We start from the raw sequence: 26,909 nt of genomic DNA on the forward strand, positions 1-26,909 counted from the left end.
CTTTTCAACCCAAGGATTAAACCTGGGTCTCCTGCATTGCAGGCAGATTCTTCACTATTCGAGCCACCAGGGAAGCCCTACCCTTGCACTGTGGATTTGTTTAATTAAGAAAAGTATAAATCAAGAAATCACAATCATTCACAATCTGCTCTCACAAAAGAGCAGTTTATGGTATTTACTTCTGTCTTTTAAAAATGGGTCCACCTGCACAAATAAGAGTTTTTACAACGTTGGAATAAGCTGCATTGTTTCTATCCCACTTTCTCCTTCCAGTTAACCTTATATTACAGGCATTCCCCTGTGTCCTTGGAAAGTTTGTCAGCTTCATTTTTAACCAACAGCACAATAATTCACCATTTTAATATACTCATTAAAGATGCAAGATGAAAAGTTCTCTGGTCCTATGGCTATTCGTGAATAACCTTCCAGAAGGTAGCTCCGTTCCTTACTCATCTCTCTCCTTGACTTAGAGTGAATTGGGTCCCAAGCCTTGAAGTGACAAAGGCAGAAAGTGACAGATCCAAACCACGCCTTGGCTTCCACATCACTTGAATCTTCTCAGCTTAAAAAGGAGACCTCAAAAACAAATCCCTCAGCAATTTTAAAAAAGGCTTTCGACAGAAGCCCTTTTCCTTAAGCTAAGATGCACCCGGAACAACGGGAAACGTAAGAACAGGAGGAGTACTAGGAGGGGGAGGAAGAGGAAATGGTAGCCCCACCCGCCTAAGGATGGAGGGAAAGGTTCTAGTGAGATGACTAAATGCTTAGGGAGGCAATTTGGTCTAGAGTCTTCATGCTGATTAGTTGAAGGGCCTTGCCTGACAGGAGGAGGGAGATGGATCAGGGTGAGTACTGGGAATCTAACTTTTCCGAGGTGCTAAGTCAAGGGAAGGGAGACGTTTGGAGAGGGTAGGAGGAGGACAGCAGAGACAGGAGACCCTGAATTGATGCTGTTATTTTGTTGTGCAATCTGCCCCCTTCCTCCTATTTCCTCATCGTTGATCAGACCTTGGCACAATCATACAGTCATTCCTTTCCTTCTAGATGGATTCGGCTTAACCTTGAAGCTATGGACAATCTTTGCTTTAACATCCTGGGACTGGAATGACTTTGGAAGGTCTGAGGAGGCCCACAGGGTGCCTTTGGTACTTGGGAGGTCGTTTCCATGGCTGACTCTGGAGCTGAGGGAGAACCTCCAGGATCCTAGACCTCTCCTGGTCCGGCTGCTCCTTAGAGAGCTCTCCTGGCTCCTGAGCTCAGGGCCCCTCAGAGCTGCTGCCACTCTGCTACTGGGACTGAAAAGAACAGGGCCTGGCAGGCCAGGTCAGCCTGGCAGACAGACACACCGGGCCTGCCAGGCGAGGGCACCAAGATGGAATGTGCATTTCTTAAAGCTGGGTTCTAAATTATACATTAGTAAACTATTAGGAATTATATAAACTATTAGAAATTAGAGATGCACACGGTATTTTTATACAAGCCAGAGTTTAGTAGAGCCTTCTCCAGAGACTTGTTCTTATGCTAGATTCCAGGGTACTTTTGTGCTAAATTCTAGGGTATTTCCCTCCTCGGCTATCTTCAATTATTGTAAGCCTAAAATGTTATATTATCTTTAAAAATATTATGCTTTAACTAAACAAGTAATACACACAAAAAAATATGCTTGTTATAAAATGCAAAAAGTTCATATTTTAGGATAAAAATCCCCAAGTTCCCTTTTATGTACAATGTACTCCCAATCCTCCTCCTTCCTCATTGGAAAGAACTGTCAACAATTTGGTTAACTGCTTTTAAATAATACTAGGTTATATAAAATTGTTTTATACAATGAGATTATATAATACGTATTATTTGATGACTTGCTTTTTAAAAAACTTAATCATATATCTCAGAAATCTTTGTAGGCTGGTACATATTGGTTTATCAATCAGTCTAAATAATTATAGTTTTCCATTCTGGTCATTTAAACACAATTTATTTAATAAATTTATGTATTTGTACTATGCCTTATTCCTGGACATTTAGATTGTTTCCAATATTTTTCTCTTATAAACAATGCTGCAATACATGCCCTGTCAATATAACTTTGCATATGTATACAAATATTTATGTGAAAGATTTATAAAAGAAAAACTATTGGGCCAAATACAATACCCACTTTAAGTTTTGATGGATGTTTGTAGAGGAGGGGAAACTTAACTTTTTTCCCTCTCCCAATTAGGCTTGTTGGCTGGGGACCTATAAATTAGATCAGCAAATGACATATTAACAAGAAAAAAAGAAGTTTATTAACATGCGCACTGCACACGCAAAGAAGCACTCTGTGAAGAGTAACTCAAAGGGGTGGTGAGAACTTGGGCTTTGACATCATCTTAACAAGAGAACATACATTTTTACAGAAAGGACAAAACAAAAGAAAAGGACTTTGAGTTTCTAGGGTAGTAGATTGTTGGAAGGTAAATTATAGGAGGGAACTAATGGAAGATAAGAGTTAGTTAATACATTGTTATATAGATTCCTCTGGGGCTATCTCTGGGTTGATGAGGGTCTAGAGCTGTCTCTGGTGAGAGGGGTGGGGGAGTGTGCGTGCTCAGTCAGTTGTTTCTGACTATTTTCGACTCCACGGACTATAGCCCACCAGGTTCCCCTGTCTATGGAATTTCCCAGGCAAGAATACTAGAGTGGATTGCTATTTCCTGCTCCAGGGGATCTTCCCAACCCAGGGATCGAACCCGCGTCTCTTGCATCTCCTGCTCTGGCAGGCAGATTCTTTACCAGTGAGCCACCGGGGAAGCCTGGGGAGGGGGGCACCTTTACAAATTAAGTCCTGCTTTTAGGCAAATAGAGGAGGGCAGAGAGCTTTTCTTTTATCTTCTGCTTCTCAATTGCCTTCAGCTCAAAATAATCTTTATCCTGAAGTGGTGTATTTGGGGATGGCATAATCTGCTACCCTTCAGTATCAATCAATTTTCTCTAAAAAGTCTGTATGAATTTATGCTCACACCATACATGAAATATAGGAGACAGTCCATTTCTATATACCCTCACAAAATAGGTTATTATTCTTTTAAGCATTTCTGAATGGATCAAAGATGGAATCTCATTACTGTTGTCATTTGCATTCCTCTGATTATAGCAAGACTTCTTCATATTTATGGCAAATTTTATATATAATGGATATTCATCCTTTGTTACATTTGCTGTAAAAGACTTAATAATTTAACTTGTACAGCCAGTCAAGTAACACTTCTCTCCTGCCAGCAGCTATTTGAATTGCTGAGTACTGAGTGGAAGCAATCAAAGAATAGAATCACGTAGACACCATTAAATGAAAATAATGTTGCAAAGAAACAACATAGTAGTACATGATTAACTGACAGACAAGCGGTTCAAAGCCTAAGAAATCGCAGAGCAGGCAAGAGACCAGGTGGGTGCTGGAGCTTGTTCTTCCCTGATTTGCTGGCATTGTAGGATGAGGAGGTTAAGAGGGACGGTGGCTTCCATTGTGTTCTTCAGACCCACAGGGCTCTGCAGAGCAGTCAAGGGAACCTCCACCTCAGTTCTTCCACCAGAGTTGCTCCTCTTAGGTCTGTTCGTTATGTTTTTATTTGAATAAAGCACAATAGTCGTTTATTTGGAAAGTAAAAAAAAAGTGAAAACCTCCAAACCAACTTAAGAACTAGGTTCTACAATCAACTGTCTAGGTTTAAATGACAATTTTGCCACTTACTAGGTAGGTGATGACGGGCAAGTTACTTAACCTCCCAAATCCTCTGTCGGCTCATCCGCAATACGGAATTTGTAATATGGTAGTTGTAGGCACAGAGGGAGATAATGCATAACACACATAAAGCCGGACGCTTAATAACACTCAGTAAATGTTAGCTGGATATGAAACCTGTTACAGATGCTCCCCATCCTAAAATTACAGGGAAGGATTCACGAGGAAGTGGATGCTGAGTTTGCTTGAAGAATGGGTACAATGGGGACACACACAGATTGGGAAGGGGCAGGGCCATCCAGAGGTAAAGCTGGGCACAATCTATTGGGAGGCCACAATACACACAAGGGAAGTACAGTTTATTTATGGGCTGTTGGGAGGTAAGACTGGATAGATGTGTTAGGACCCCATCGTGGAGGGCTTTGACTGCTTGGCTAAGGAATTTGGACTTGCATCTTTAGGTAGTGAGACATTTTCATCCTTATACAGAAATGCTCAGTAGTAATCTCATCACATAGGAATCTTTGTAAGCTCTCAAACAGAAGTGCCCTTTCATATTTCTTAAAAGGGAAGAGATGAAAAAGAATGAAGTGTTAATCAAAGTCTCAAACTGACAATAACAATGAGAAATGGAAAAAGAAAAGACATTGATGGAGAACTGGACTAACTGCAGGAACAAAGGCAGGAGAAGTAAAGGAGCTGAGTCCACCTGACATTCAATGGCAGGTGTCCACTCCCTCTGCCGACTGTACCAGGGGTCTTCTTGTCCCCTTCACTACCTCTGTCTGGAGCTTTCTAGTCCTTTACTAGTAGCCTGCTTGCCTGGGATGTTGTGGGCAGTGGATTCTTTCAACTTTCCCTAGTCTGCGTCCAAATTAGCTGAGGCCTTAGGAAGCCCCAGAAGTCAAGGTATGTCACCAGAGGTTTACCAGCCTGCATGCCTGTGGCCACCAGTCCCTCGCATACACCCGGGTGGTTCCTCCTTTCTTCCTACCAATGCCTTTGCCGAGATCTCATTAGCCTTTTGCCTAGATTATTGCAACAGAATTCTTACTGCCCTTCATAGCCTAGTCTTGTTTCCCTCTGGCCTGGATTAATTCTGAAGCACAGCTGTGATCGTGACACTCCTCAAAAACCTGCATTTAATCAAAGCAACACTTTTCCTTAAATACAAAAGGATTACATGTTCAAAGCAAATGCTGGGCTGACAGAAAAAAACTCAAAGGGAAGAAAAATTTCCCATAATTTTACCACCTGCAGTTAATCTGTTAACATATTTGTTTTTTTTTTTTAATTTTCTGTTTAGCTTTCTAAAGTTGCATGAATTATTTCCCCATATCCTTTGTCCTTTTGTTGATTACATTAGGATGAGAGGGATAAACTTTACGTATCCAATTCTGAAAAAGCTGGCTAAAAATGTAACATTAAAAAACTAAGATCATGACATCCAGTCCCATCACTTCATGGCAAATAGAAGGGGAAAAAGTGGAAGCAGTGACAGATTTTATTGTGGGGGGCTCCAAAATCACTGTGGACAGTGACTGTGGCCAGGAAATTAAAAGACACTTGCTCCTTGGAAGGAAAGCTATGACAAACTTAGAAAGCATCTTAAAAAGAAGAGACATCACTTTGCCAACTAAGTTCCGTCTAGTCAAAGCTACGGTTTTTCAAATAGTCATGTATGGATGTGAGAGTTGGACCATAAAGAAGGCTGAGTGCAGAAGAATTGATACTTTCAAACTGTGGTGCTGGAGAAGATTCTTGAGAATCGCTTCGACTGCAGGGAGATCAAACTAGTCTATCCTAAAGGAAATCAACCCTGAATATTCATTGGAAGGACTGATGCTGAAGCTGAAGCTTCACTACTTTGGCCACCTGATTTGAAGAACTGACTCACTGGAAAAGACTGGGAAAGATTGAAGGCAAAAGAAGAGGGTGGCAGAGGATGAGATGGTTGGATGGCATCATCGACTCAATGGACATGAGTTTCAGCAAACTCCAGGAGACAGATAGTGAAGGACAGTGAAGCCTGGCATGCTGCAGTCCATGGGATCATAAAGAGTCAGACACAGCTTAGCAACCTGAACAACAACATCCAATTCTTATTGTAGGATATTTGGGTTGCATTGAATATCCTTATGTTTATACTTTTATACACAAATTATGATTTTTCTTAGGAAAAATTTCTAGAAGAGGAATTTGTGGATCAAAGGAATTTGTTTCAAGGCATCCTTTCATTTATAAGAAATGTTGATAAACTGCCCTCAGAAAGGTGTAACATTTTATCCTCCCATCAGGGAGAGTCACATACATTACTACTGAGCAAATAGAAGCATCTCAGCCTGGAGTCAAGCCACTCCTCAACCTGGCCTTGCTGTCCTCGAAGGCCTCTCTCTCCCCTCCTCTACAGCCCCACTGTCCTCCTGCCCGGTTATTCTCCTTGTACTTCACACATAGCCATCCACGCAAACATCTCCGAGCATCCACCAGGGAAGGCAGGAGACTGTGGAGGTTAAGGGGGCAGGCTCTAGAGCCGGCCTACCGGGGTTTGATCCCAGCTCTGTCCTTGCTGCATGGCAGGGACAATATGAACACCTCCATCCCAGAGTGGCTGAGAGAACGGAAATGATTTCAGACACATCAAATGCTTCAGACAGGGCCTAGCATGTGGTAAGTGTTCAGCGAACATCAGCTGTAATTATCAGCAGTTAGGAACAATGGTTCATTCTAGGCAATGGGGGAGGGGTCCAGGGGTGAGAAGATGGCCAAGGTCTCTGCTTCCTGAAACTGATTCTAGATGCTATGAAGTGTGCTCTGCAGAAAGTCAAAAGGCTGTTGTGATGGCAGACGACCATAAGGTAGGGGAGGAAGCATCGTGTTCAGCGGTTAAGGAAAGTCCCTGTGTGATGGTTACGTCTGAGCCAAGACCGGAGGGGGACATGGGGTGTCCAAGTGTTTTGATGTCTCTGAGGTCAGGAGGTTGGCACCTCAGAGCTCATAGCAGGCAGACAGCTGCTCTAAAGTCTCTATTCATTTTAAGACTCATAATACATGGGGATATATTTTGATCCTCCTATATCCTTGTCTTTGTGTTGGTCAAGCACCAGGAGTCATGCAGCCACGGCTTACTTCTAATCTTACTCATTATTAACCCCTGTGGGCTGGTGGCCAAGGTGAGACAGCCTTGTGGGCGTTACCATGTTGTTTTTTACAGTTCTTTTTACTAATTGATTCTGCTTGATTTCCTGTTTTGTTGAACTTCTTGTTGATCTTCTTGGCTTTCTTCGCCTCCTCTCTTGAAGGCCCTCCCTTTTGTTCTCTGAAGTCACTGTCTCCCTGACATGAAAAACACTTCAGTGAGCTAGATGCATAATTATATTAAGTGAATATAATTAATGTAGGATGCATTGTGATATTTTCTATTCTACTCTTTTAAAAAAAATACTGGTCACATTTCTCTAAATTGATTTCACAAACTACTAATAGGTTAGACATGTTTACAAAGGGCTGTTTAATTATTCACAGTCATCTGTCTTGGATTGTGCCCTGAATTTTCTGGTTCCAATAATATAACTATTTAAGTGCCTATGTTACATTTAAGAGGTTGAAAAACTTCGTACTATTTGATCCAGTGGTTCACCTTTGAATATGCCTCAAGGAATGGTTGTTACTGGGGGGGGGGTGGTCAAGGGAGCATTATACACGTTCTGTTTTCAGCCAGATGTTTGACAAATTTGTGAGAAAGATGCTAAATGAAAACTGGATTTGACTTTAGACTGTGAAGAAAATGTAAAAACATCTAATCCAAAACAAAACAAAACAAAACACCTAATCCAGTTTCCTCACATAAAGAACTAGATGTAGTCACAGCTAGCTGAACAACTCTACTTACAGAGTATTTCCTAATGGCTCAGTGTTAATGTGGAAGGAAGCTCCAACGGTAATACTCCACTGGCCTTGGACTTAACCTCTAATACTTAAATAATCGTATGACCAAAGACTTGGACGACAACCTGGAAGACAGTTTAGCCAGTTCCCAGATGGCAAGAGAAAGTGTTTGGGTGAAGAATTAGGACTCGAAAAAATTCAGCCAGGTAACAAAGGCAGGCTAAAACCATCAAAGTGAACTCATTCAGTGAAATTGTAAAGAACCTTTGTGGAAAAAAAGAGTTCAAATTGCAAATGGCACAAAAATTGGCTAGAGCAAACATGAGTTTTTCCTTTAGGGTGCTGTCTGGCAGCATCCCCAGCAACTACCCACTAGACTCCTGTAGCAGTCTCTCCCCGAGTTGTGACAACCAAAAATGTCTCCAGATTTTGCCAAATGTCCTCCAGGGGGCAAAAATTCCCCTGTTTAGAACCACTGAGATAACTGATGTACTACTGGAGGGAAAGGACCAAATGAATTTTTATCACCAGCAAAAACAGCAAAGCAAATACAACCTGAGGCAACCAGTGCTAAGAGCAGCTCCTGATGACTGAGAGCTCAGCCTGCACCTGCCGCTATGCTAAGGTCTTTACATGTGATCCTCACTTAATGCCCACATGAACCCTAGAAGGTGGGCACACCACTGTCACCATTTTTCAGCCAAGGACACTGATGTCAGGGACCTTAAGTGACTTGCTCAAGATCTCACAGCCAAGATGGTGACATCTTGCACCTTGCCTATTATGCTATGAGACTTTTAAGATTATACACTAAGTATACATCTTAGGCAGCAGCCAGTGCCTTCATCCACCTGGAACGTGGCTGAGAAGTATGAAATTAAGCTGTAAATAACCCTGTGGTGCCCACCTGCACCCATATCCTAAAGCAGGGACTTGCCTGTAGCTGAGGTCCCAGCCTCCAGTCAGTTCTTTGACTTAGAAAGTGTTAGTTGCTCAGTCATGTCCGACTCTTTGGGACTCCGTGGACTGTAGCCGCCAGTCTTTGACTTAATTCATACAAAATTCTAGTATGCTTTTTCGTCTGTCATCAGGATAATAGAGTAATTTTTAGAAAGCTTGTCAACAAAAGTGATTAAGACTACAAGGCGGCACTTCAAGGGTTAAGTTTCAGTTATCTGGAAATGTTGTGTTGTCTGGGACCCCAGTTCTTGAGCTAGGTTCAGAGGTCACTGGAATCATGGTGCTGAATTGCTCTCTGAGTCCTGAAACTAGGCAGCAGGGTGCAGAGGTCTAAGATCTGGACAGCAATCACAGCCAAGTCAGAGCCAGGTGGAACAGAAATGTTGAGAAGTGTTGGGGATGCTGAGCCCAGGAAGCCACAGTTGTCCCCTTGCCCCATCTCACCCACAGTGGCAGCCTTGGAGCTCAGGTCCATCGACCTGCAGAGTGCCAAGAACAACCAGGAGCATCACACACAGGAGATGGGTCTCCAGCGGCTCATTGTGCGCCGCAGCCAGTCCTTCACCATCCAGCTGCATTTCAACCGCCCCTTCCACTCAAAGAAGGACTCCATCACCTTTGTGGCTGAGACAGGTAAGCCCACCCCTCCCCAAGGCAAAGTTCATCTGTAGGGCCCCTGCCTCTCCTTTTTGAACCACCCTCCCCTCTCTTCTCCTGGGACTCCCAGATCCCTATTAGTGCACTTAAGATCTGGCTGACTCAGCCAACTAAGGTTGTGTTAGTAACAGACAACTTTTAAATATGCAACAAGCACTGTGCTAAAAATTCACGCGCATTATCTTGCACATTATCTCATTCAATCCTTGACAAGACTTTCAGGTGGGTACTACTATGATCCCATTTTACAGAATAAAAACAAAAAACCTGAGGCCTACATTGTAAAGGGGCTTCCCAGGTGACACTAGTGATAAAGAACCCACCTGCCAATGCAGGAGACATAAAAAACGTGGGTTTGATCCCTGGGTCGGGAAGATCCCCTGGAGGAGGGCATGGCAACACACTCCAGTATTCTTGCCTGGATAATTCCATCGACAGAGGAGCCTGGTGGGCTATGGTCCATAGGGTCGCAAAGAGTCAGAAATTACTGAAGTGACTTAGCATTCACGCACATGACAAAGACTCTGCCTGCAATGCAATAGACCTGGGTTTGATCCCTAAGTCAGGAAGATTCCCTGGAGAACAGAATGGCTACCCACTCCAGTATTCTTGCCTGGGAAATCCCATGGACAGAGGAGCCTGGTGAGCTACAGACCATAGGGTTGCAAAGAGTCAGACAGGACTGTAACTACACAGATGTTAAGTGTCTGTCTAAGGACACCTAGTGGCAGTAAAAGGATTAGCAAGTTGTGGGAGGAGGTAAGGGTCTTTCCAGTTCCTCTGCTGCAATCATGTCACATAGATTTTGAGCCTCACTTCAGGGTCATTCTCTCCTACACAGGACCAGTGCCCAAGGAGCTGCTGGGAACCCGAGCCACCTTCTTGCTCACCCAGGCCCGACAAGGCAATGGCTGGAGTGCTTCTGACTTCACCGTTCAGGCCAACTCGCTCTTTGTCTCCCTTTTCACACCGCCCAGTGCAGTCATTGGTCCCTACTCTCTGAAGATGGAGATCTCTCAGGGCCCAAGTCATAGCATGACCCACCCTCTGGGGACCTTCATCTTACTTTTTAACCCTTGGAGTGCAGGTATAATGTGTTCACAGGTTGTAATGCTAACTGATCCATTGGGAACACTCTGTGAGGGTCTATTTAGAAAGTCCTGATTAAACTGCTGGACATCTATGCAATGTGTTACCATGTGCTTACTAAAAATCACCTTCACAGAGAATTTTTAATGGCATGATAAAAAAGTTCATGGCTTGATGTTAAATGAAATCCATTAGGAAATGGAACACATATGATCTTAATTACATATATGTACAGAAAAAGAAAGTGAAGACAGGTTACACCGAAATGTAATGATGGGTGTCTCAGTAGTAGGAAGGGGTGATCTTCATTGTCCTCTTTCCGTCATCCATATTTTCCAAATCTCTATGACCAGCTTGCTACTTTTAAAACCAAGAGAAGATAATCTTTTTCTAAAGTATAGATTACATGGCTGGCCTCTAGAAAAGCACATAGACTTTTAAGGAGCCCAGTCTTGATTTCTATTGCCATCAACCCATTGCTTCTCTGAATATCCAGGAAGATACTGTCGTTACTGTTTTATAATTTTATTACTGTTTATTTTTTGGTTTGGGGCTTTGTCCCCTCTGCTACTCTTCACTGCTCAGAGGACGACGTCTACTTGCCAAGTGAGACACTGCTGCAGGAGTACATCATGATGGACTATGGCTTTGTTTACAAGGGTCATGAAAGATTCATCACCCCCTGGCCCTGGAACTACGGGCAGGTAACACTGTCACCTGAAGTGCGCCCCAGAAAACTCTGTTAGCCTGTGAAGTACCACTAACAGAAGTCAGGATGTGCAGTGCTGGAGTGAGAGGTGCAAAGAAGGAAGGGGAGATGCTTTTTCTTCTCAGTTTTTAATATTTTGTATGAAAAACTTAAAGCATAATGCAAGTAGACAGGCTACTCTAATGAACCTCCACGAACCTCTTACCTTCAATAGTGATCAATTTATGGTGAATCTTGTTTCATCTGTATCAAGGATTTGCAAACTATAGCCTGTGGCCCACTGCCTGTTTTTGCATGGCCCAAGAGCTTAGAATGGTTTTCATACTTTTCAAACTGCCAAAAAAACAATAATTAAAAAAAAAAAAAAAGAACACAGTCCTCCTTCAGTATTTTCAGGGCATTGGTTTCAGGATGCCTCCACACATACCAAAACCAAGCATGCTCAAGTCCCTTATATAAAATGGCATAGTATAATATTTACATATAACCTATGTGCAACTTCTCATATACTTTTAAATCATCTCTAGATACTTATAATACCTAAAACAATGTAAATGCTATGTAAATAGCTGCTGGAATTGTGCAGCAAATTCAAGTTTTGCTTTTTTGGAATTTTCCAGAATTTTTCTCCCTAATATTTTTGATTCTATTGGTTGAATCCATGGATGCGGAACCCAGTAATACAGAAGGCTGACTGTATTTTGTGATGCGTAAATTATATGAAGTTCAAACTTCGGTGTCTAATAAATACTCTTTTATTGGAACACAGGCATGCTCATTCATTGAGGTATCATCTGTAGTTACTTTCACGCCACAATGGCAGAATTGCGTGTGGAGACTGAGACCCTATGGCCTGCAAAGGCCATAGTTATTATTTGGTCCTTTACTGAAAAACTGCTGGTCCCTGGTGTATTCTCTCCCATTCCTCCTATCTCATCACTGAATTTTTTGGAAGCAAATTATCACATCATTTAGTTCACTAATACTTCCAACTATAGTTCTAAAAGATGATGACTCTCTGAAAAACTAAACCACAATCCATTATTATAACTGAAATAATGAACGCAGTTCTTTAATAACACCAATTATCCAGTTAGAGTACGCAGCAGGGGACCTTTGACTCTGGGCAACTTTTCTGCTCTCCACCTCCAGCCATGGCCAGGATAGTTTCTCTCTGCCTCCCACTGCCTTATCAGCCCTATCTACACACCCTGGGAGGGAAGAGTGGGGTGGGGACAGGAAGCAGGGAGCCTTGCTGAGGAAGATCAGTCTCCTGTTCCCTAACAACCTGTATAATTTTTTGAAACTTAGAAAACTACCAGGGCATTTGAGAGCCAAAACGGTTAGGATGCATGTATAAATGTATGTTGTATGTCCTGAGTCTACACTGTCTTCTGTGTCCACACCATCAATGCTGAACCCTCTACCTGACTTCAAGGCTCTCCATGCTTTTCTCACTCCTCACATGCCTACCCATGTGATCGTTTCCTAATCCCACAAGTCATCCAGAAAGAAAATCTCCGAGCCTCTGTCTCTGGTACCCATTGCGCCCAAAGACCTCAAGTGAACACCCCTACCTAGAGCTCTTCTTGTCTGCTTAGTCTTTCCAAGCCCACTGGCTCCAATAGTCTTCTGCTCATTTCAGTCGACTCTCATCTCTCTAAATTCTATTTGCATTTTCCATCAGAAACACACAGGCTAGTTCTTCAAATCCTGAATCTGACACATTCCCAACTTGACTTATAAGCTCCTTGAAGGCAGGAGCTGGTCTGATATTTAGCACCTACCCCCACCACATATACACCATCCCTAAAAGTCAGTGCTACTGAGTTGGCTTCAGAATTCTAGACGTTTTTACTCTTCTCTTTGTTCTTCCGTGACTTCCCGGGCAAGTTTGAAGAGGACATCATAGATATCTGCTTTGAGATTCTGAACAAGAGCCTGTACTTCTTAAAGAACCCGTCCAAAGACTACTCACAGCGGAACGACGTGGTGTACATCTGCAGGGTGGTGAGCGCCATGGTAAGACCGGAAGCTTCCCTGGCCCCGCCCCAGCGATCCCAGCACGGGCACCACGGAAACTCATCTGTCTGTCCTCTTTAGATCAACAGCAACGACGACAGCGGCGTGCTGCAAGGGAACTGGGGAGAGGACTACTCCCGGGGGGTTAGCCCCCTAGAGTGGACGGGCAGCGTGGCCATCCTGCGGCAGTGGGCAGCCAGGGGCGGGCAGCCTGTGAAGTACGGGCAATGCTGGGTCTTTGCAGCTGTGATGTGTACGGGTGAGTGAGGGGGGCGGGGTGGGAATGCAGACTCGCTTATTGACTCTATGATAACCCTCTGAGGTCAGGCTGGGATTGTGTCTACTTCACCTCGGTTAATTGTGGCTTGTCTACAGCCCTACGGCTAAGGAGTCGTGGACATTCAGCTCTTAAATAGCACACTCGCTAGTCTCAGGGAATCCTGCAATATCCCGTGACGGGCTGACCTGCTGCAGTCACTCCACAGACTCCTTGATGGAGCAGTTAGACTATTAGAATGGTCACCTGGATAGAGGAGCTCCTGGTCCCAAAGTGGAGGCAAAAGTGGCTTCTTTCTGCCACCAGCTCAGGCTCCTCAGCTCAAGATGAGCCTGGGGTCAAGGGCAAGTTGGAGGAAGCTTGAGGTGCCAGCAGATGATCTGGGAAAACCTGATCTCACCTGTAGGCAGAGCTGCCGGCTCCCAAATACCACTGAGAGATTCTTGAGAAGTTACAATTAAGAGATTTACTACTTTGTTAACTACCCTTAAGGAGCATCCATGTTTTACACATTTATCAGTTATTTATAATTTAGTCCCAGGTCATCAACTGGATTATCTGTGGATATGAGGGAAAGATGGAAAGCACTGTGGTGCCTGTTTATCCTCCCCCAAGAGGCAGGAGTACTTGATACAGTGCTGCCTGTTCCACTGTGAGGCTTGAGAAATGCTTACTGAACCAATATGTTGACTCTGAGTTGGAGGATGAGGGAGCACAGAATGGGAAGGGCAGAGATGGGGGCCGAAGTTCTAGACTTTTATGAGAAGGGCAACACAGCTTCGCAGTTATGTACAGATGCTGCGGACAGCGGAGAGGTTTAAATACGAGTGCTGAAATCAAGTGACCTCATTGTGCTCATTTGTTTTCATTGGAAAATGCTCAGCACAGTGCCAGCACTTAGTACAGCCAGATTTGCCTTAGGCTGGGATGTCCCTGATCAGGCAGGAGTTAAGGAGGAGGGCTCAGGCCTTTAGACTCTGCGAAGAGAGGGAGAAGGTCTGGGTCTGCATCTTTGCTCCACCTCTGGGCCTCTCCACTGCCAGGCCCTAGAATCTACAGCCTTTGCATGAGGGGAGAGCTGCTCCTACCAAGTTACCTCTGGCCACTCGCAGCCCTGGTCTGACTCTCACCTCTGCCAAAGATTTGTGAAAAGCCCAGGAGCTATGCTGGGAGTGGACAGGTGATTGCAGACCAGTGTCATCCTTTTGGGCTCCTGAATGAATCGAAACAAAAAGACTGGCCAATCTTAATAGTCCTCTTACATTTCAAAGCATCGGCACCCCCACAGCAGCCTCAATGGGCACCATTTGCTCCGAAGAAGGATTGTTGTTGAGTCGCTAAATCATGTCTGACTCTTGGTGACCCCATGCAGTGCATCATGCCAGGCTCCCTAGGGGTGGGATAAACCTCTCTCTAAACTCCTTACCTTGCCTGTAGAAGTGGGGGCCTGTGTTTCAAAGGTCACATCTGGCTCTTGGCTTAATTTTATCTGCCCCTGATCAGCTACATCTGGTGGTGGCAGTAGGACAATGGGCTAGTGTCTGCTTTGTGTGATTCCTAAGAAGCCACAAGAGGGTGCTGTTGTCTTATCAAAGATGGTCCTTCCCTCACTGTCCAGGCAAGATTCCCTTTGTTGCTGATGTCTTCCACGTATCTCTATAAATCTATCTTGCTCTATCTGTACTCTGATTTCTTTCTTACCTCTTTCAAACCCTTTCATTTGAATCGAATTACAGATCCAGAATTTCAGAACTGAAAATCATCTGGTCCAACTCCATTTTGTTACCTATAAGCTAAGGACTAAGGACTAAGGCCCAGAGAAGTTAAGCCATTTACTTAAGGTCACACCGCTTCTCTTCTGACCACAGTTCAGTTCAGTCGCTCAGTCGTGTCCGACTCTGCGACCCCATGAATTGCAGCACGCCAGGCCTCCCTGTACATCACCAACTCCCAGAGTCTATCCAAACCCATGTCCATCGAGTCGGTTATGCCATCCAACCATCTCATCCTCTGTCGTCCCATTCTCCTCCTGCTCCCGATCCTACCCAGCATTAGGGTCTTTTCCAATGAGTCAACTCTTCACATGAGGTGGCCAAAGTATTGGAGTTTCAGCTTCAACATCATTCCCTCCAACGAACACCCAGGATTGATCTCCTTTAGGATGGATTGATTGGATCTCCTTGCAGTCCAAGGGACTCTCAAGAGTCTTCTCCAACACCACAGTTCAAAAGCATCAATTCTTCAGTGCTCAGCTTTCTTCACCATCCAACTCTCACATCCATACATGACCACTGGAAAAACCATAGCCTTGACTAGATGGACTTTGTTGGCAAAGTAATGTCTCTGCTTTTAAATATGCTATCTAGGTTGGCCATAACCTTCCTTCCAAGGAGTAAGCGTCTTTTAATTTCATGGCTGCAATCACCATCAGCAGTGATTTTGGAGCCCAAAAAAATGAAGTCTGACACTGTTTCCACTGTTTCCCCATCTATTTCCTATGAAGTGATGGGACCAGATGCCATGATCTTAGTTTTCTGAACGTTGAGCTTTAAGCCAACTTTTTGACTTTCCTCTTTCACCCTCATCAAGAGGCTCTTTAGTTCTTCTTCACTTTCTGCCATAAGGGTGGTGTCATCTGCATATCTGAGGTTATTGATATTTCTCCCGGCAATCTTGATTCCAGCTTGTGTTTCTTCCAGCCCAGCGTTTCTCATGATGTACTCTGCATATAAGTTAAATAAGCAGGGTGACAATATACAGCCTTGACGTACTCCTTTTCCTATTTGGAACCAGTCTGTTGTTCCATGTCCAGTTCTAACTGTTGCTTCCTGACCAGCATACAGGTTTCTCAAGAGACAGGTCAGATGGTCTGGTATTCCCATCTCTTTCAGAATTTTCCACAGTTTATTGTGATCCACACAGTTAAAGGCCTTGGCATAGTCAATAAAGCAGAAATAGATGTTTTTCTGGAACTCTCTTGCTTTTTCAATGATCCAGCGGATAATGGCAATTTGATCTCTGGTTCCTCTGCCTTTTCTAAAACCAGCTTGAACATCTGGAAGTTCACGGTTCACGTATTGCTGAAGACTGGCTTGGAGAATTTTGACCACAGCACAGGTCTAATTTTTTTTTCTTTCAAATTATCAAATGTTTAGGTTCTCTGTTTTTGGTTTGGAAAGCTGCTGAATGAGAAAAGCCCTAAATGATCAACTGGGTTGCTGTTAATTGTCTTAAGTGACCCTCAAGTGATTTCTTTGTCCTAGTGGAATGGAAACCATGGATAGGACAGGTAGGCCGCAAGGTTTCTGGGCCTGGGCGCGGTGCTCTGAGGATAAAGGAGGTATAGGTACGGATCTGCAACCATGTTGGAGTTTTTCTCTCTTCCAGCTTAAAAGTGAGAAAGTATGTATGTGAGACCAGTGATTCTGCTTGAAATGGATTTGGTAATTCCCCATGCTTTTCCTCTCTTTAGTAATGAGATGCTTAGGTGTTCCAACCCGTGTTGTTTCCAATTTCCGTTCTGCACACAACTCGGATGCGAACTTGACCATCGACACCTACTATGACCAACATGCAGAAATGCTGCCAGCTCAGAAACGAGACAAAATATGGTAAGGGGCACTGTCTCCTGCAGATATCTGCTCTGTTCCAGGTAGGGCAGGAAAATTTTGACCTGATGCTTTCTGGCCTTAAGGGAATACTGCCCTATACATTGTTGCTAGTGCTCATAGAATATGTCCTCAGCCTGAAAGCTGTTCTGGCTAATCAGATGATCACATCAAGCTCATTTCAGACATAGAAGACTATGAGTTAATGTATTCTGAGGCTGGCAACCAAATGAACAGATTTTGCGCCCTCTGAATACTGACCTCATCTTACTCTTCCTTCATTGAGCCTTCTGTCTGTCTGCACCTTTCTCTGTTTCTCTCTCAGGGCAAAGCCAGGAAGCTGTCTCTGCATACTTACGCTGATCTCTCTCGACCTCTCCTCTCCCTGCCCCACTGTCCCTCCCGGCTGGCATCTGTGTGTGTCTCTGTGTTTCCCTTTATTTTTGGATCTCTCGTTGCTTCCCCTGGTTCTTTTCTCCTCTCTTCTACCCCAAAGCTGATTTCCTGTTTTTGCTTTTCCAGCCAGTTTCCAGGTAAGACCTTTGAATTGTATGAGAATTAGCTGCTGTCCTTGGCACTCCCTCCCTCTCTGAGCTCCTTGAGGGCTGAAACTTCTCTGGCTCAATGAGCAGTAATGTATCTGGGAAGGACATACACTCGTAGAATTTTGTCTGTGAACACACAGCCTGAACCTAATCATGAGGAAACATCAGGCGAGTCCAAAATGAGGACCACTCTGATAAAAATCAATCAATCAAGACTGTGTTCAAAATGTCAATGTGATAAAAACAGAGCCTGAGGAACTCTTCCAGTTCAACGAATACAAAGGGTATTGGACAACTAAATGCAATGTGTGATCCTGAACTGGGTGGAAAAAAATGCCATAAAGGACATAATTAGGTCAACTGACAATGCTGAAATATAGACAATAAGGTAGATAAAGTATGAATATTAAATGTGTGAAGTTGAGAGCTGTATAAGAGTATGTAAGGGAAGATCCCTATTCTAGGAAATCTCCATCTAAAAGAAAGCCAGTGCTAAAGCAAATGGAGCAAAATGCTAACAATAGATGAACTGGGTATATGGGTGGTGTTTATCCTAGTCTTGCAACTTTACTGTAAGCTTGAAATTACTTCCAAATAAAATGTAAAAAAAAATAGAAGAAACAATGATATAAAGCACTCAGTATAGGGTCTGATACCTGGCAAATACTCTGAAAATGTGAGCCCTTTTCTCCTTACTGCCTTCTGCAGGAATTTCCATGTCTGGAATGAGTGCTGGATGATCCGGAAAGACCTCCCTCCAGGATACAATGGGTGGCAGGTTCTGGACCCCACTCCCCAGCAAACCAGCAGCGGTGAGTGAAGACCACTGTGGAAGGGCCTGGGCTCTGTGGAGAGGCCAATCAGAGTGACTGACCTTGTGAGCAGGAGGCTAAAAGGGAGCGATGCCTTTACCACTTCATCCACTTTCCAAAGTTGTAGCAGAGACAACTTCGGGTCAGGGATCTAACTTTGCCATTGACAGCTGGGTAGGTCAGTGAGTCACCGGACCTCTCAGTCATTTGCTCCTCTGTAAAGGAGGGAAGATGAGGATGATGCTTCCCAGGGTGGCTGTGAGCATCGATGAATTAGTGGGAACTGAAGAGCAACCCTGTGGAGGAGGGTCATTGATGCCATTGCCTCTCCCCATCCCACCTCCCTCCTCTGCCTCCCATGGCCACGACCCACTGGCCCTGGTCCACCTGTCAGCAGCCGAATTAGTGGTCCACAACTCCTGTTCTCTGCCCAGGGCTGTTCCGCTGTGGCCCTGCCTCCGTGAAGGCCATCAGGGAAGGGGAGGTCCACCTGCCTTACGATACCCCATTTGTGTATGCCGAGGTGAACGCTGATGAAGTCATTTGGCTACTGAAGGATGGCCAGGCCCAGGAAATCCTGGCCCATAACACCAGTTCCATCGGGAAGGAAATCAGCACCAAGATGGTAGGGTCAGACCAGCGCCAGAATATCACCAGCTCCTACAAGTACCCAGAAGGTGCCTGGGACCCCAGGGTTTGCAGGGAGGGGGCAGCTGTAACCTCCTTTGCTTGCCTGGAAAGGGGTTTGAAGATGACTCTTACGTGTAAACCATCACCACCTAACCCAACTACCTCCTCCTCCAAAGACGACTAATAACAGCGTCCAGTGCTTGTATTCAGGAACTCATTTAACCCCAATTTTTGGCAACTCTATGAGGCAAGGAGATATCCCTGGTTTATATGTGACAGAACCCTGCACCAAGAGGTGAAGGGACTATGATGGAGTGAGGGTTTGAGCCCAGCGGCCAGCAATACCCATCCCCGTGTTCTCAGCTGTGAGGCTGTATCATCTCCTTCGGCAGCTATTCCTGGGGTTGGGGCTTTGGGAGGGGGTCTGGGAGTTTCTGGGTGCCTTGTTTCCCCAAGAAGGTCATTGTTCCCCCAAGAAGGTCATTGTTCCTCTTGACTCCTCCCCACTGATGTCTTTCCTGGCTCTCCTTTCTGTCAGGATCCCCTGAGGAGCGATCTGTGTTTATGAAGGCCTCCCAGAAAATGCTAGGTGTGCGGAGGACCTCTTCACCCTTCCTAGATCTGCTGGGGTCTGGGGGCGCTGTGGACCAGCCAGCACAGCTGCAGCTTCACCTGACCAGGAAGCCTGAGTGGGGCCAGGACCTGCTGCTGAGGCTGCATGCCCGGAGGGTTGTGGACAGAGCCCATCCTCAGGGGCCCATCCACCTGGTGGTGGGCTTCTGTGCACAGACCCTGCTGCACAACGGTGGTACCCGGCAGCCCCTCTGGAGACAAAAAGTGCACTTGACCCTGGACTTTGGGGAGGGTGAGTATGAGGCAGGCCTGGAAAGGCATCTACAGGGAAGGGAGCTTAGGGTCATGAACAAGTCACCCCCCAGTACACACACACACACACACACACACACACACACTCATTCTCACGTACATCGGGCAGTGAAGCTGCTGTTGAAAGGAAGTTGAATACCAGGTACTATACCTCTGATGCTGCCACCAGGGAAACACAGCGGTGACCTTGGGGGGCTGGGGTGCAGGGTAAGCACTATCTCTTTCTCACACACACACACGTAGACGCACACTCATTTTCTCTCACACACATACACATTTTCACTCTCTTTATTTCTGAGACCCATTCCTGGACTCAAAATGCATTTTGTCTGTGCTTAGATATACAGTGGCCACTCTCGCTACCTTACAACAATTACAGAAACAAGCTGACGGATGAAAAGCTGATCCGCGTGTCTGGCATTGCCAAAGTGGAGGAGACAGGGAGGTCCATGCTGGTCTTAAAAGATATCTCCCTGGAGCCTCCCCACTTATCTATTGAGGTAAGGCATCTGGACAGAGAAGGGGCTGGAGGGGCCCTCTGACTCAGCCAACCCAGGGGCTGGGGGTACAGCAGCTAACAAGACACAGTCCCTGCCCTGGACTCCAAACAGATGATTAGAGTGCAGTATGGTGTGGTCTCTGTGCTCTGTGCAAAGGGAAGGCTTCCCAGAGGAGGTGGTGACATTTTATGGAGGATGCACAAGAAGACAATCTATAGAGAAATGAGGTGGAGATGAATGCATTTTAAGGCAAAGAGGCAAGAAAGGCAGTGTCTGGAAGACAGAGTAGAGGAGACAGGTTTGAGAGAGACTCAGGCCAAATTCCTTGTCACCTGATAAGACGGGGTGACAAGGAAAAGGGAAACAACTGAAAAGTGAGCCTCACCTCTCCAGTTCAGAGGCCTGAGGGGCTAGCGAGGGCACTGCACAGGAAATGAATACAGGTGGAGGAAGGGTCAGTGGAGGAGGGCGGGGATGATGCCCAGCTCCTATTGCCAGGGTTTTCCTTCCTATGAAGCCTCTTTCCCCCACTCTCCCCTCTTACCTGAAAGACTCACCCACTGCCTAATCCTCACCTGACTGTGCACCTGCTGGATTTGTCAACAGTACTCTCCACCCCAACGGGAATGAGAACCAAGTGGCTCCACGTCATAAACCATCTGGCAACCTGACATTTTTCTCCTGGCCTGTGAGGTCGTCAGGCAGCCTCCCACGATGGGGAAGGGGGAACAGTGGGCAGAATCACAAGAGCAGACACAATCCTGGGGCTGAGATGAGGCCCTGCCCACCACACAGAGTCCTGGTTGCAGCAGGATCCACTGCAAACACATCAGATGCCAACTAGGCTATTAATTGGTCCCCGTAAGAAGGGCATTCCTAGGTGGCTCAATGTTAAAGAATCTGCCTGCCAATGCAGGAGATGCAGGAGACACAGGTTCGATGCTTGGCTTGGGAAGATCTCCTAGAGTAGGAAATGGCAACCCACTCCAGCATTCTTGCCTCGAAAATTCCATGGACCAAGGAACCTGGCAGTCTACAGTCCATGGGGCTGCATAGAATTGGGTGTGACTGAGCAACTGAGCATATTGCTAAGGAACCATGGAATGATTTGTATGACTCGGCTGGATACCAAAGCTATTTTGATCTTGTTCAACTCTGGCACACTCACTAGAGTACAAAGGACTCGTTTCCTTTCTTTGAGTTTCAGGGGAGCCACAACGTGTTCTTCTTTTTCTGTGATTCTCTGGTTGAGCCAGAACATGCTCCCAGTAGGATCTGGGTGGTTGAGTCATTTCCGTTCAACACTCGTTTACCAGATAGCCATCATATGGCTGGCACTGTGCTAGGCACTGAGGCTCGAGAAGTGAGTAGGATGGCACCCCTGCCTCCCAGTCACAGACCAAGGCCATGATTGCCCTATGACACAGCCCTCACATGTCATGCACTGAGCGCACCTGGAAAAACTCAGAGTGGGTCTGGTCATGTATATGGAGACAGAGCAGAGTGGGAGAAAGATCCTGGCTGGGGTCTGGAATACCCGGGTCAGGTCTGGGCTCTGCCATTAACATTTCTTGGGACCTTGGCCTCAGAATGACATCATTGGTGGCATATGGATGGCACACATGACATCACTTCCTTATCCCATGCCTGTGTCAGACATCACTAATCAATCACAACTCTCTCACTGACTCTGGATTGTCCTCAAGATCCTTTTTTTTCTAAATTTATTTATTTTTTAATTGAAGGATAACCTGAAGAGCCTTTGTAACACAGCACTCCTATCAGTCACAACTAACAGATTTGAGCTGGCACTGAAGTTGAAATCTAATTGCCATCCTGAGCCAGATGATGGGGAGGGAATAGATTTCAACTTGGTGCCAATTCTCCATTGGTGGTGGCTTCCAGAAGTACTCAGGCCAGGGTATATGATAACCACGAATACCCTGGGCTTCTGTTCTCTCCCCTGCAGCATCTTACCCCCTAAATAAGCAGTCCCTCATGGTCAACAGATGGGTGGAGAAGTGAGGTTGCTGAACCGAGTGCAGAAATGAGGCCATGTCCCGCCGATATCCTTGTCTTCTCTCCACACAGGTGTCTGAGAGGGCTGAGGTAGGCAAGGCACTGAGAGTCCACATCTCACTCACCAACACCCTCTCAGTGGCTCTGAGTCACTGCACAATGGTGCTGGAGGGCAGTGGCCTCATCAATGGACAAATATCAAATGAGTAAGTCCTATGGCCACCCACCTGTCTCCAGCTGGTCTTTGATAAGGGGAGTCTCGTGGGGTCATAGGATGGTCCTTAGTCTCTTGGATGATGCCTCCTTGCCCCCACCTTCCCACCTTCCTCCAAAAAAGGCTGAGCTTGGTAGGTGGTGTGGGTAGGGTAGGGTGGGGTGGGAGGTGCTTACTGATCAAGAGCAGAATCCAGAACACCCACCCCAACAGTTACTCCAGGCTCTAAAAGGCCCTTTTTGACTCGCAGCCTTGGGACTCTGGTGGCCGGACACACTGTCGAAATTCAACTGGACCTCTACCCCATCAAAGCTGGACCCCGCCAGCTCCAAGTCCTCGTCAGCAGCAACGAGATCAAAGAGATCAAGGGATACAAGGACATCTTTGTTGCTGCAGCAAGGGCTCCTTGAGCCTCAGGCCCTCTAGTTGCCCAGCTCCTCCCCTGGCTGCCCCTCCAGATGCCCTCTCAGCCTCCCAACCCACCCCTCAGGCCCACCTTGCTCTCTTCTCCTGGAGGTGTTTTATCTTTGTTCCTCCTCTGTCCTCTTCCTGGCCTACCTGGGGGCGAAGGGAAGCTCTGTTAGAACCATTGTGCATCTTGGGAAGAGACAATAAAAATGCTTTATTTATCACCCGTGTTCTTCTTCTGTGCTAACAAACTACTTACCGCTTATGGTCCTCTGTGGTTGGGCCCTTCCTGTCTTCTCTCTCCTCCTAGAAGGGCCCCGGCCACAAGAGCGTGCAATGTGATCTCCTCTAAATCAGCCTCTCTGGAATGCTGGATCCCAGGTCTCTCCCTTTAGATCATCTTAGCAAGTCTGCAAGCAGAGGCTGGAGGGAGGTCTGGGGAGGGGGGCCTGCACATTCTGGGAGGACAGTGACTGTGCCACTGTGGGGACCAGGCAGAAGCTGCTGCTGGCCTGAGAGCCTGGGGATGGTGAGGCAGGGCCCACTCAGGGTGGTCCCGGGACGACTGGGAAGCACTTCGTAGAGGCTTCCCCCTCAAGAGGCCCTCACATTCCCTGGCCCTATTTCCCCTTCTTACTCCCTCACCCACTCACTGTCTCGAATCTTTTCTTCCTCTTCCAAGTCACACTGACTCCCCTCAGCTTCTCTTCCTTCATTCATATGGTGTGTTTTTGTTACTTTAAGGATAGGGAGCCACTCTTTTGTATTACCTTCCTGTAGTTCTTTAGATCATGTGTGCTCATCTTAGATAATTTGGAAAGAACAGAAAAGTGAAAAAGAAAAGAAAAATCACTGATAGCTTCCCCATCCCAAAAGGAATCTCTGTTAACATTTGCCACATATCTTTCTGGTCTTCTCCCCTCTATCATTGTGTTTTTGAAAGCTATCATTACGTGTGTGTGTGTTAGTCTCTCAGTTGTGTCCAAGTCTTTGTGACCCCGTGGATTGTAGCCCACCAGGCTCTCTGTCCTCGGATGTCCCAGGCAAGAATACTGGAGTGGGTTGCCATTCCCTTCTCCAGGGGATCTTCCCGACCCAGGGATTGAACCCGGGTCTCCTGCATTGCAGGTAGATTCTTTACCGTCTGAGCCACCAGGGAAGCCCTCTTTATTTATTTATTTTTTTAATAAATTTATTTATTTTAGTTGGGGGCTAATTGCTTTACAATATTGTAGTGGTTTTTGCCATACATTGACATGAATCAGCCATGGGTTCACATGTGTTCCCCATCCTGAACCCCCCTCCCACCTCCCTCCCCATCCCATCCCTCTGGGTCATCCCACTGCCCCAGCCCTGAGCATTTGTCTCATGCATTGAACCTGGAATGGTGTTCTGTTTCACATTTGATAATATACATGTTTCAATGCTATTCTCCCAGAACGTCCCACCCTCACCTTCTCCCTCAGAGTCCATAAGACTGTTATATGCATCTGTGTCTCTTATTCTGTCTCGCATATAGGGTTATCGTTACCATCTTTCAAATTCCATATATATGCATTAGTATACTGTATTGGTGTTTTTCTTTCTGGCTTACTTTACTCTGTATAATGGGCTCCAGTTTCATGCATCTCAATAGAACTGATTCAAATGTATTCTTTTTAATGGGGAAGCCCACTTTAAACTTATACAGTATTATATGTCAATCATATCTCAATAAGAAAATAAAAACTAAAGTTATTCTTGCAAATAGAGCTAGCTCCATCGCAGGGAAACTGAGAAAATCCAGAAGCGCAGCAACGGAGAGCACCGTCCTGTGAGTTCTCAGGGTGGGCCCTTCGACCTGCCGCCCCTCCCTGCTCCTGTTTGGTGGCTCCGAAGTTTCACTTGCTTCCTCTCACCACCCTCTTCCTTCTCTCTGCTTTTTATTTATTTTGCTTTCGCTGCTTCTGCCAAGTAGGGCAGGAGCCTGCACACCAGCACTCCGCCCTGCCCTGGGTGCCAGCTACACCCGTCCCCATTAAGTGCTTGTCTCTGCTGTGTTCCGGGTGGCTTCCCGCCCTCCCCTGGGGTGGGGGACCTGGAACCTGGGCTGGCGCCTGCAGAAATCTGGTCTGCTCAGTGCCAGTCCTCCTTTGCTTAGTCATTGCCCCTCCTGCCCAGGAAGTGTGCTGGCATAGAGCTCCCCGGCTGGGTCACTTGTGTCACTGGAGGGGGAACAGTAGACTGGCTTCTTCCTGGGTGTCCCAGGGCCTCTGAGGGAGTGGGGATATTAGCCACCTCGGCCTTCCCAGCTGACCTTTCAAATAATTTCCTCTCTCTCCACTAAAAACTGGCTTAAAAAACATACTCCGTATGTTCTTCGCTTTTCTTGTTTTCACGTGGTTAGCCTGTCTAGCTTCATTTTCCCACCTCATTTGGACAAGCTTGACAGTTTCAAAGCTCCTATCCCCAGGACACGGGTCCATGCCCACTGCCACTGCACACCCTGAGGTTAGATCCTGAGCAACCCTGCCTCTCTGTCCTCACCCTAATTCCCTGTGGGGCCAGGCGGCTCAGGCAATGGCACCCAAAGATAAATTAGCAAAAGAAGTGTTGGGGCTGTGAAACAAAAAGGCACAACCAGACAAGCACCCCTGGCTCCTGACTGCTAGTCTTCCCATGACCTGAGGCGTTTACGGAGACTGGTGTTCTCAGGTCCTTTTGGCAGGGGGTTTTGGGGTCCATGCTGATATAAAGCAAAGAACTCCAGGATGAAGTCCTGGCTCCCTCGGGTGCAAAATGCTAACAACAATAATAGCAGTGCCAGCCCACCTCCCCTCAGAGGGTTGCTGTGAGGGTCAAATGAGAAAGTGTATCTGTAAGTTGTGAAGGACAATATTAAAGACGTTAGATAATTGTGTGAAGATTAAGTGGGATAGTGCACATGAAAAACCAAAACAGTTCTTTGAAAGCTATTACCAGTTAGTTTTACAGTGGTTTTACTATTCACCACTATCGTGATTAAGCCCTGTATGGCAATAAGACACAGGCCATGCCCTCAAAGGGAACTGGGGGAAAGATAGGTAAGTATTTATAATATCAAGTGGGATTAGACTAATAGAGAATGTAAAAGGAAACACTCCTGAGCACCTGGTGTGGTAAAGAGAGTGTCAGGAAGCTTGAGCTTGGATGCAGAAAGTAGACAAGTGAGGGGTGAATATTTCAGAGAGAGAGAGAGCAACGCATGTGCAGGAGAACTGGGGGGCCAGAACTGAAGGGGTTTGGCCTCCCTGGACTTCAGGCAAGAGGGGAAAGATCTGGAAGGGCTCTGAAAGGGATGTTAAGAAGTTTAGACTTCACTTCTGTTGGATCTAAAGCAGAGAGCAGCCTGGTTGAATTGGCACTTCAGAAAACTTACTTTGGAAGTTTGGAAGAAGACTCATTCGGAAGAAGAAAGAGTGGGAGACTGGCTAGGAGTTGCTGTTCAGACAAGGGGATTCAATGAAGGTAGGGCCAAGGGCACGGGCAAGAGGGGTCGGTTTTAGGAGTTAACTAGGATTAACCAGGAGTTGGACTGAACAGGGCTTAGCGACTGCTAGGCTAAGTGAGGGCAGGAAGACAGAGAAGCATGAGGAGTCTCCCCTTGAGTGACTGGGTAGACACTGTCCTCACTCACTAAGACCAGAGATGCAGGAGGAAGAGGAGAGGGGAGGAGTTCCTTTCTGGACTGAAGGTGGGTGCAGGGGGGTCAGACAGTGAATTGTGTATGTACGTGTATACACACACTGTAAGAGCTGACTGGGGACAGAGAGAGGTGATAGGAGGGTGGACGGATGCTGGCAAATGAGGTTCCTGTGGACGGAAATTTAGGGTCCCAGAAAGCAAGGGAAGCAGGAGAAAATGTCCTATAGGAGGTAAAGGTAGGGCCAATGTGGGAGCAGGGGGCTTCGAGTATCCCACCCACTCCCTACGAGAAGCCCTTCCCT

At 46.1% G+C, this 26,909-nt stretch overlaps 1 protein-coding gene and 1 long non-coding RNA gene across 2 annotated transcripts in view; one reads left to right on the plus strand and one right to left on the minus strand.

The window, feature by feature from the left end:
• Positions 1-835: 835 nt before the first annotated feature.
• On the plus strand, positions 836-23,168 carry TGM7 (transglutaminase 7). The gene is made up of 13 exons (XM_081548461.1): positions 836-845; positions 9,020-9,202; positions 10,068-10,313; positions 10,901-11,019; positions 12,918-13,046; positions 13,128-13,305; positions 16,796-16,934; positions 18,185-18,288; positions 18,723-18,965; positions 19,457-19,783; positions 20,143-20,303; positions 22,395-22,528; positions 22,787-23,168. The coding sequence occupies exons 1-13, from the start codon at positions 836-838 to the stop codon at positions 22,944-22,946; spliced, it is 2,133 nt and encodes a 710-aa protein (XP_081404587.1). The 3' UTR covers positions 22,947-23,168.
• LOC145529015 (uncharacterized) overlaps positions 2,266-26,909 on the minus strand; it is a 67,631-nt gene continuing 42,987 nt past the window's right edge. The window contains exons 3-4 of the long non-coding RNA XR_014070833.1: positions 23,033-23,094; positions 2,266-3,589 (exon numbers count right to left, since the gene is read on the minus strand). This is a non-coding gene — a long non-coding RNA (uncharacterized LOC145529015). The remainder of the gene's footprint in view (positions 3,590-23,032; positions 23,095-26,909) is intronic.

This window comes from Giraffa tippelskirchi, chromosome 12, assembly GCF_054371585.1.
Source record: "Giraffa tippelskirchi isolate mGirTip1 chromosome 12, T2T-mGirTip1v1.2.pri, whole genome shotgun sequence".
In the NCBI taxonomy this organism is placed as follows: Eukaryota; Metazoa; Chordata; class Mammalia; order Artiodactyla; family Giraffidae; genus Giraffa; species Giraffa tippelskirchi.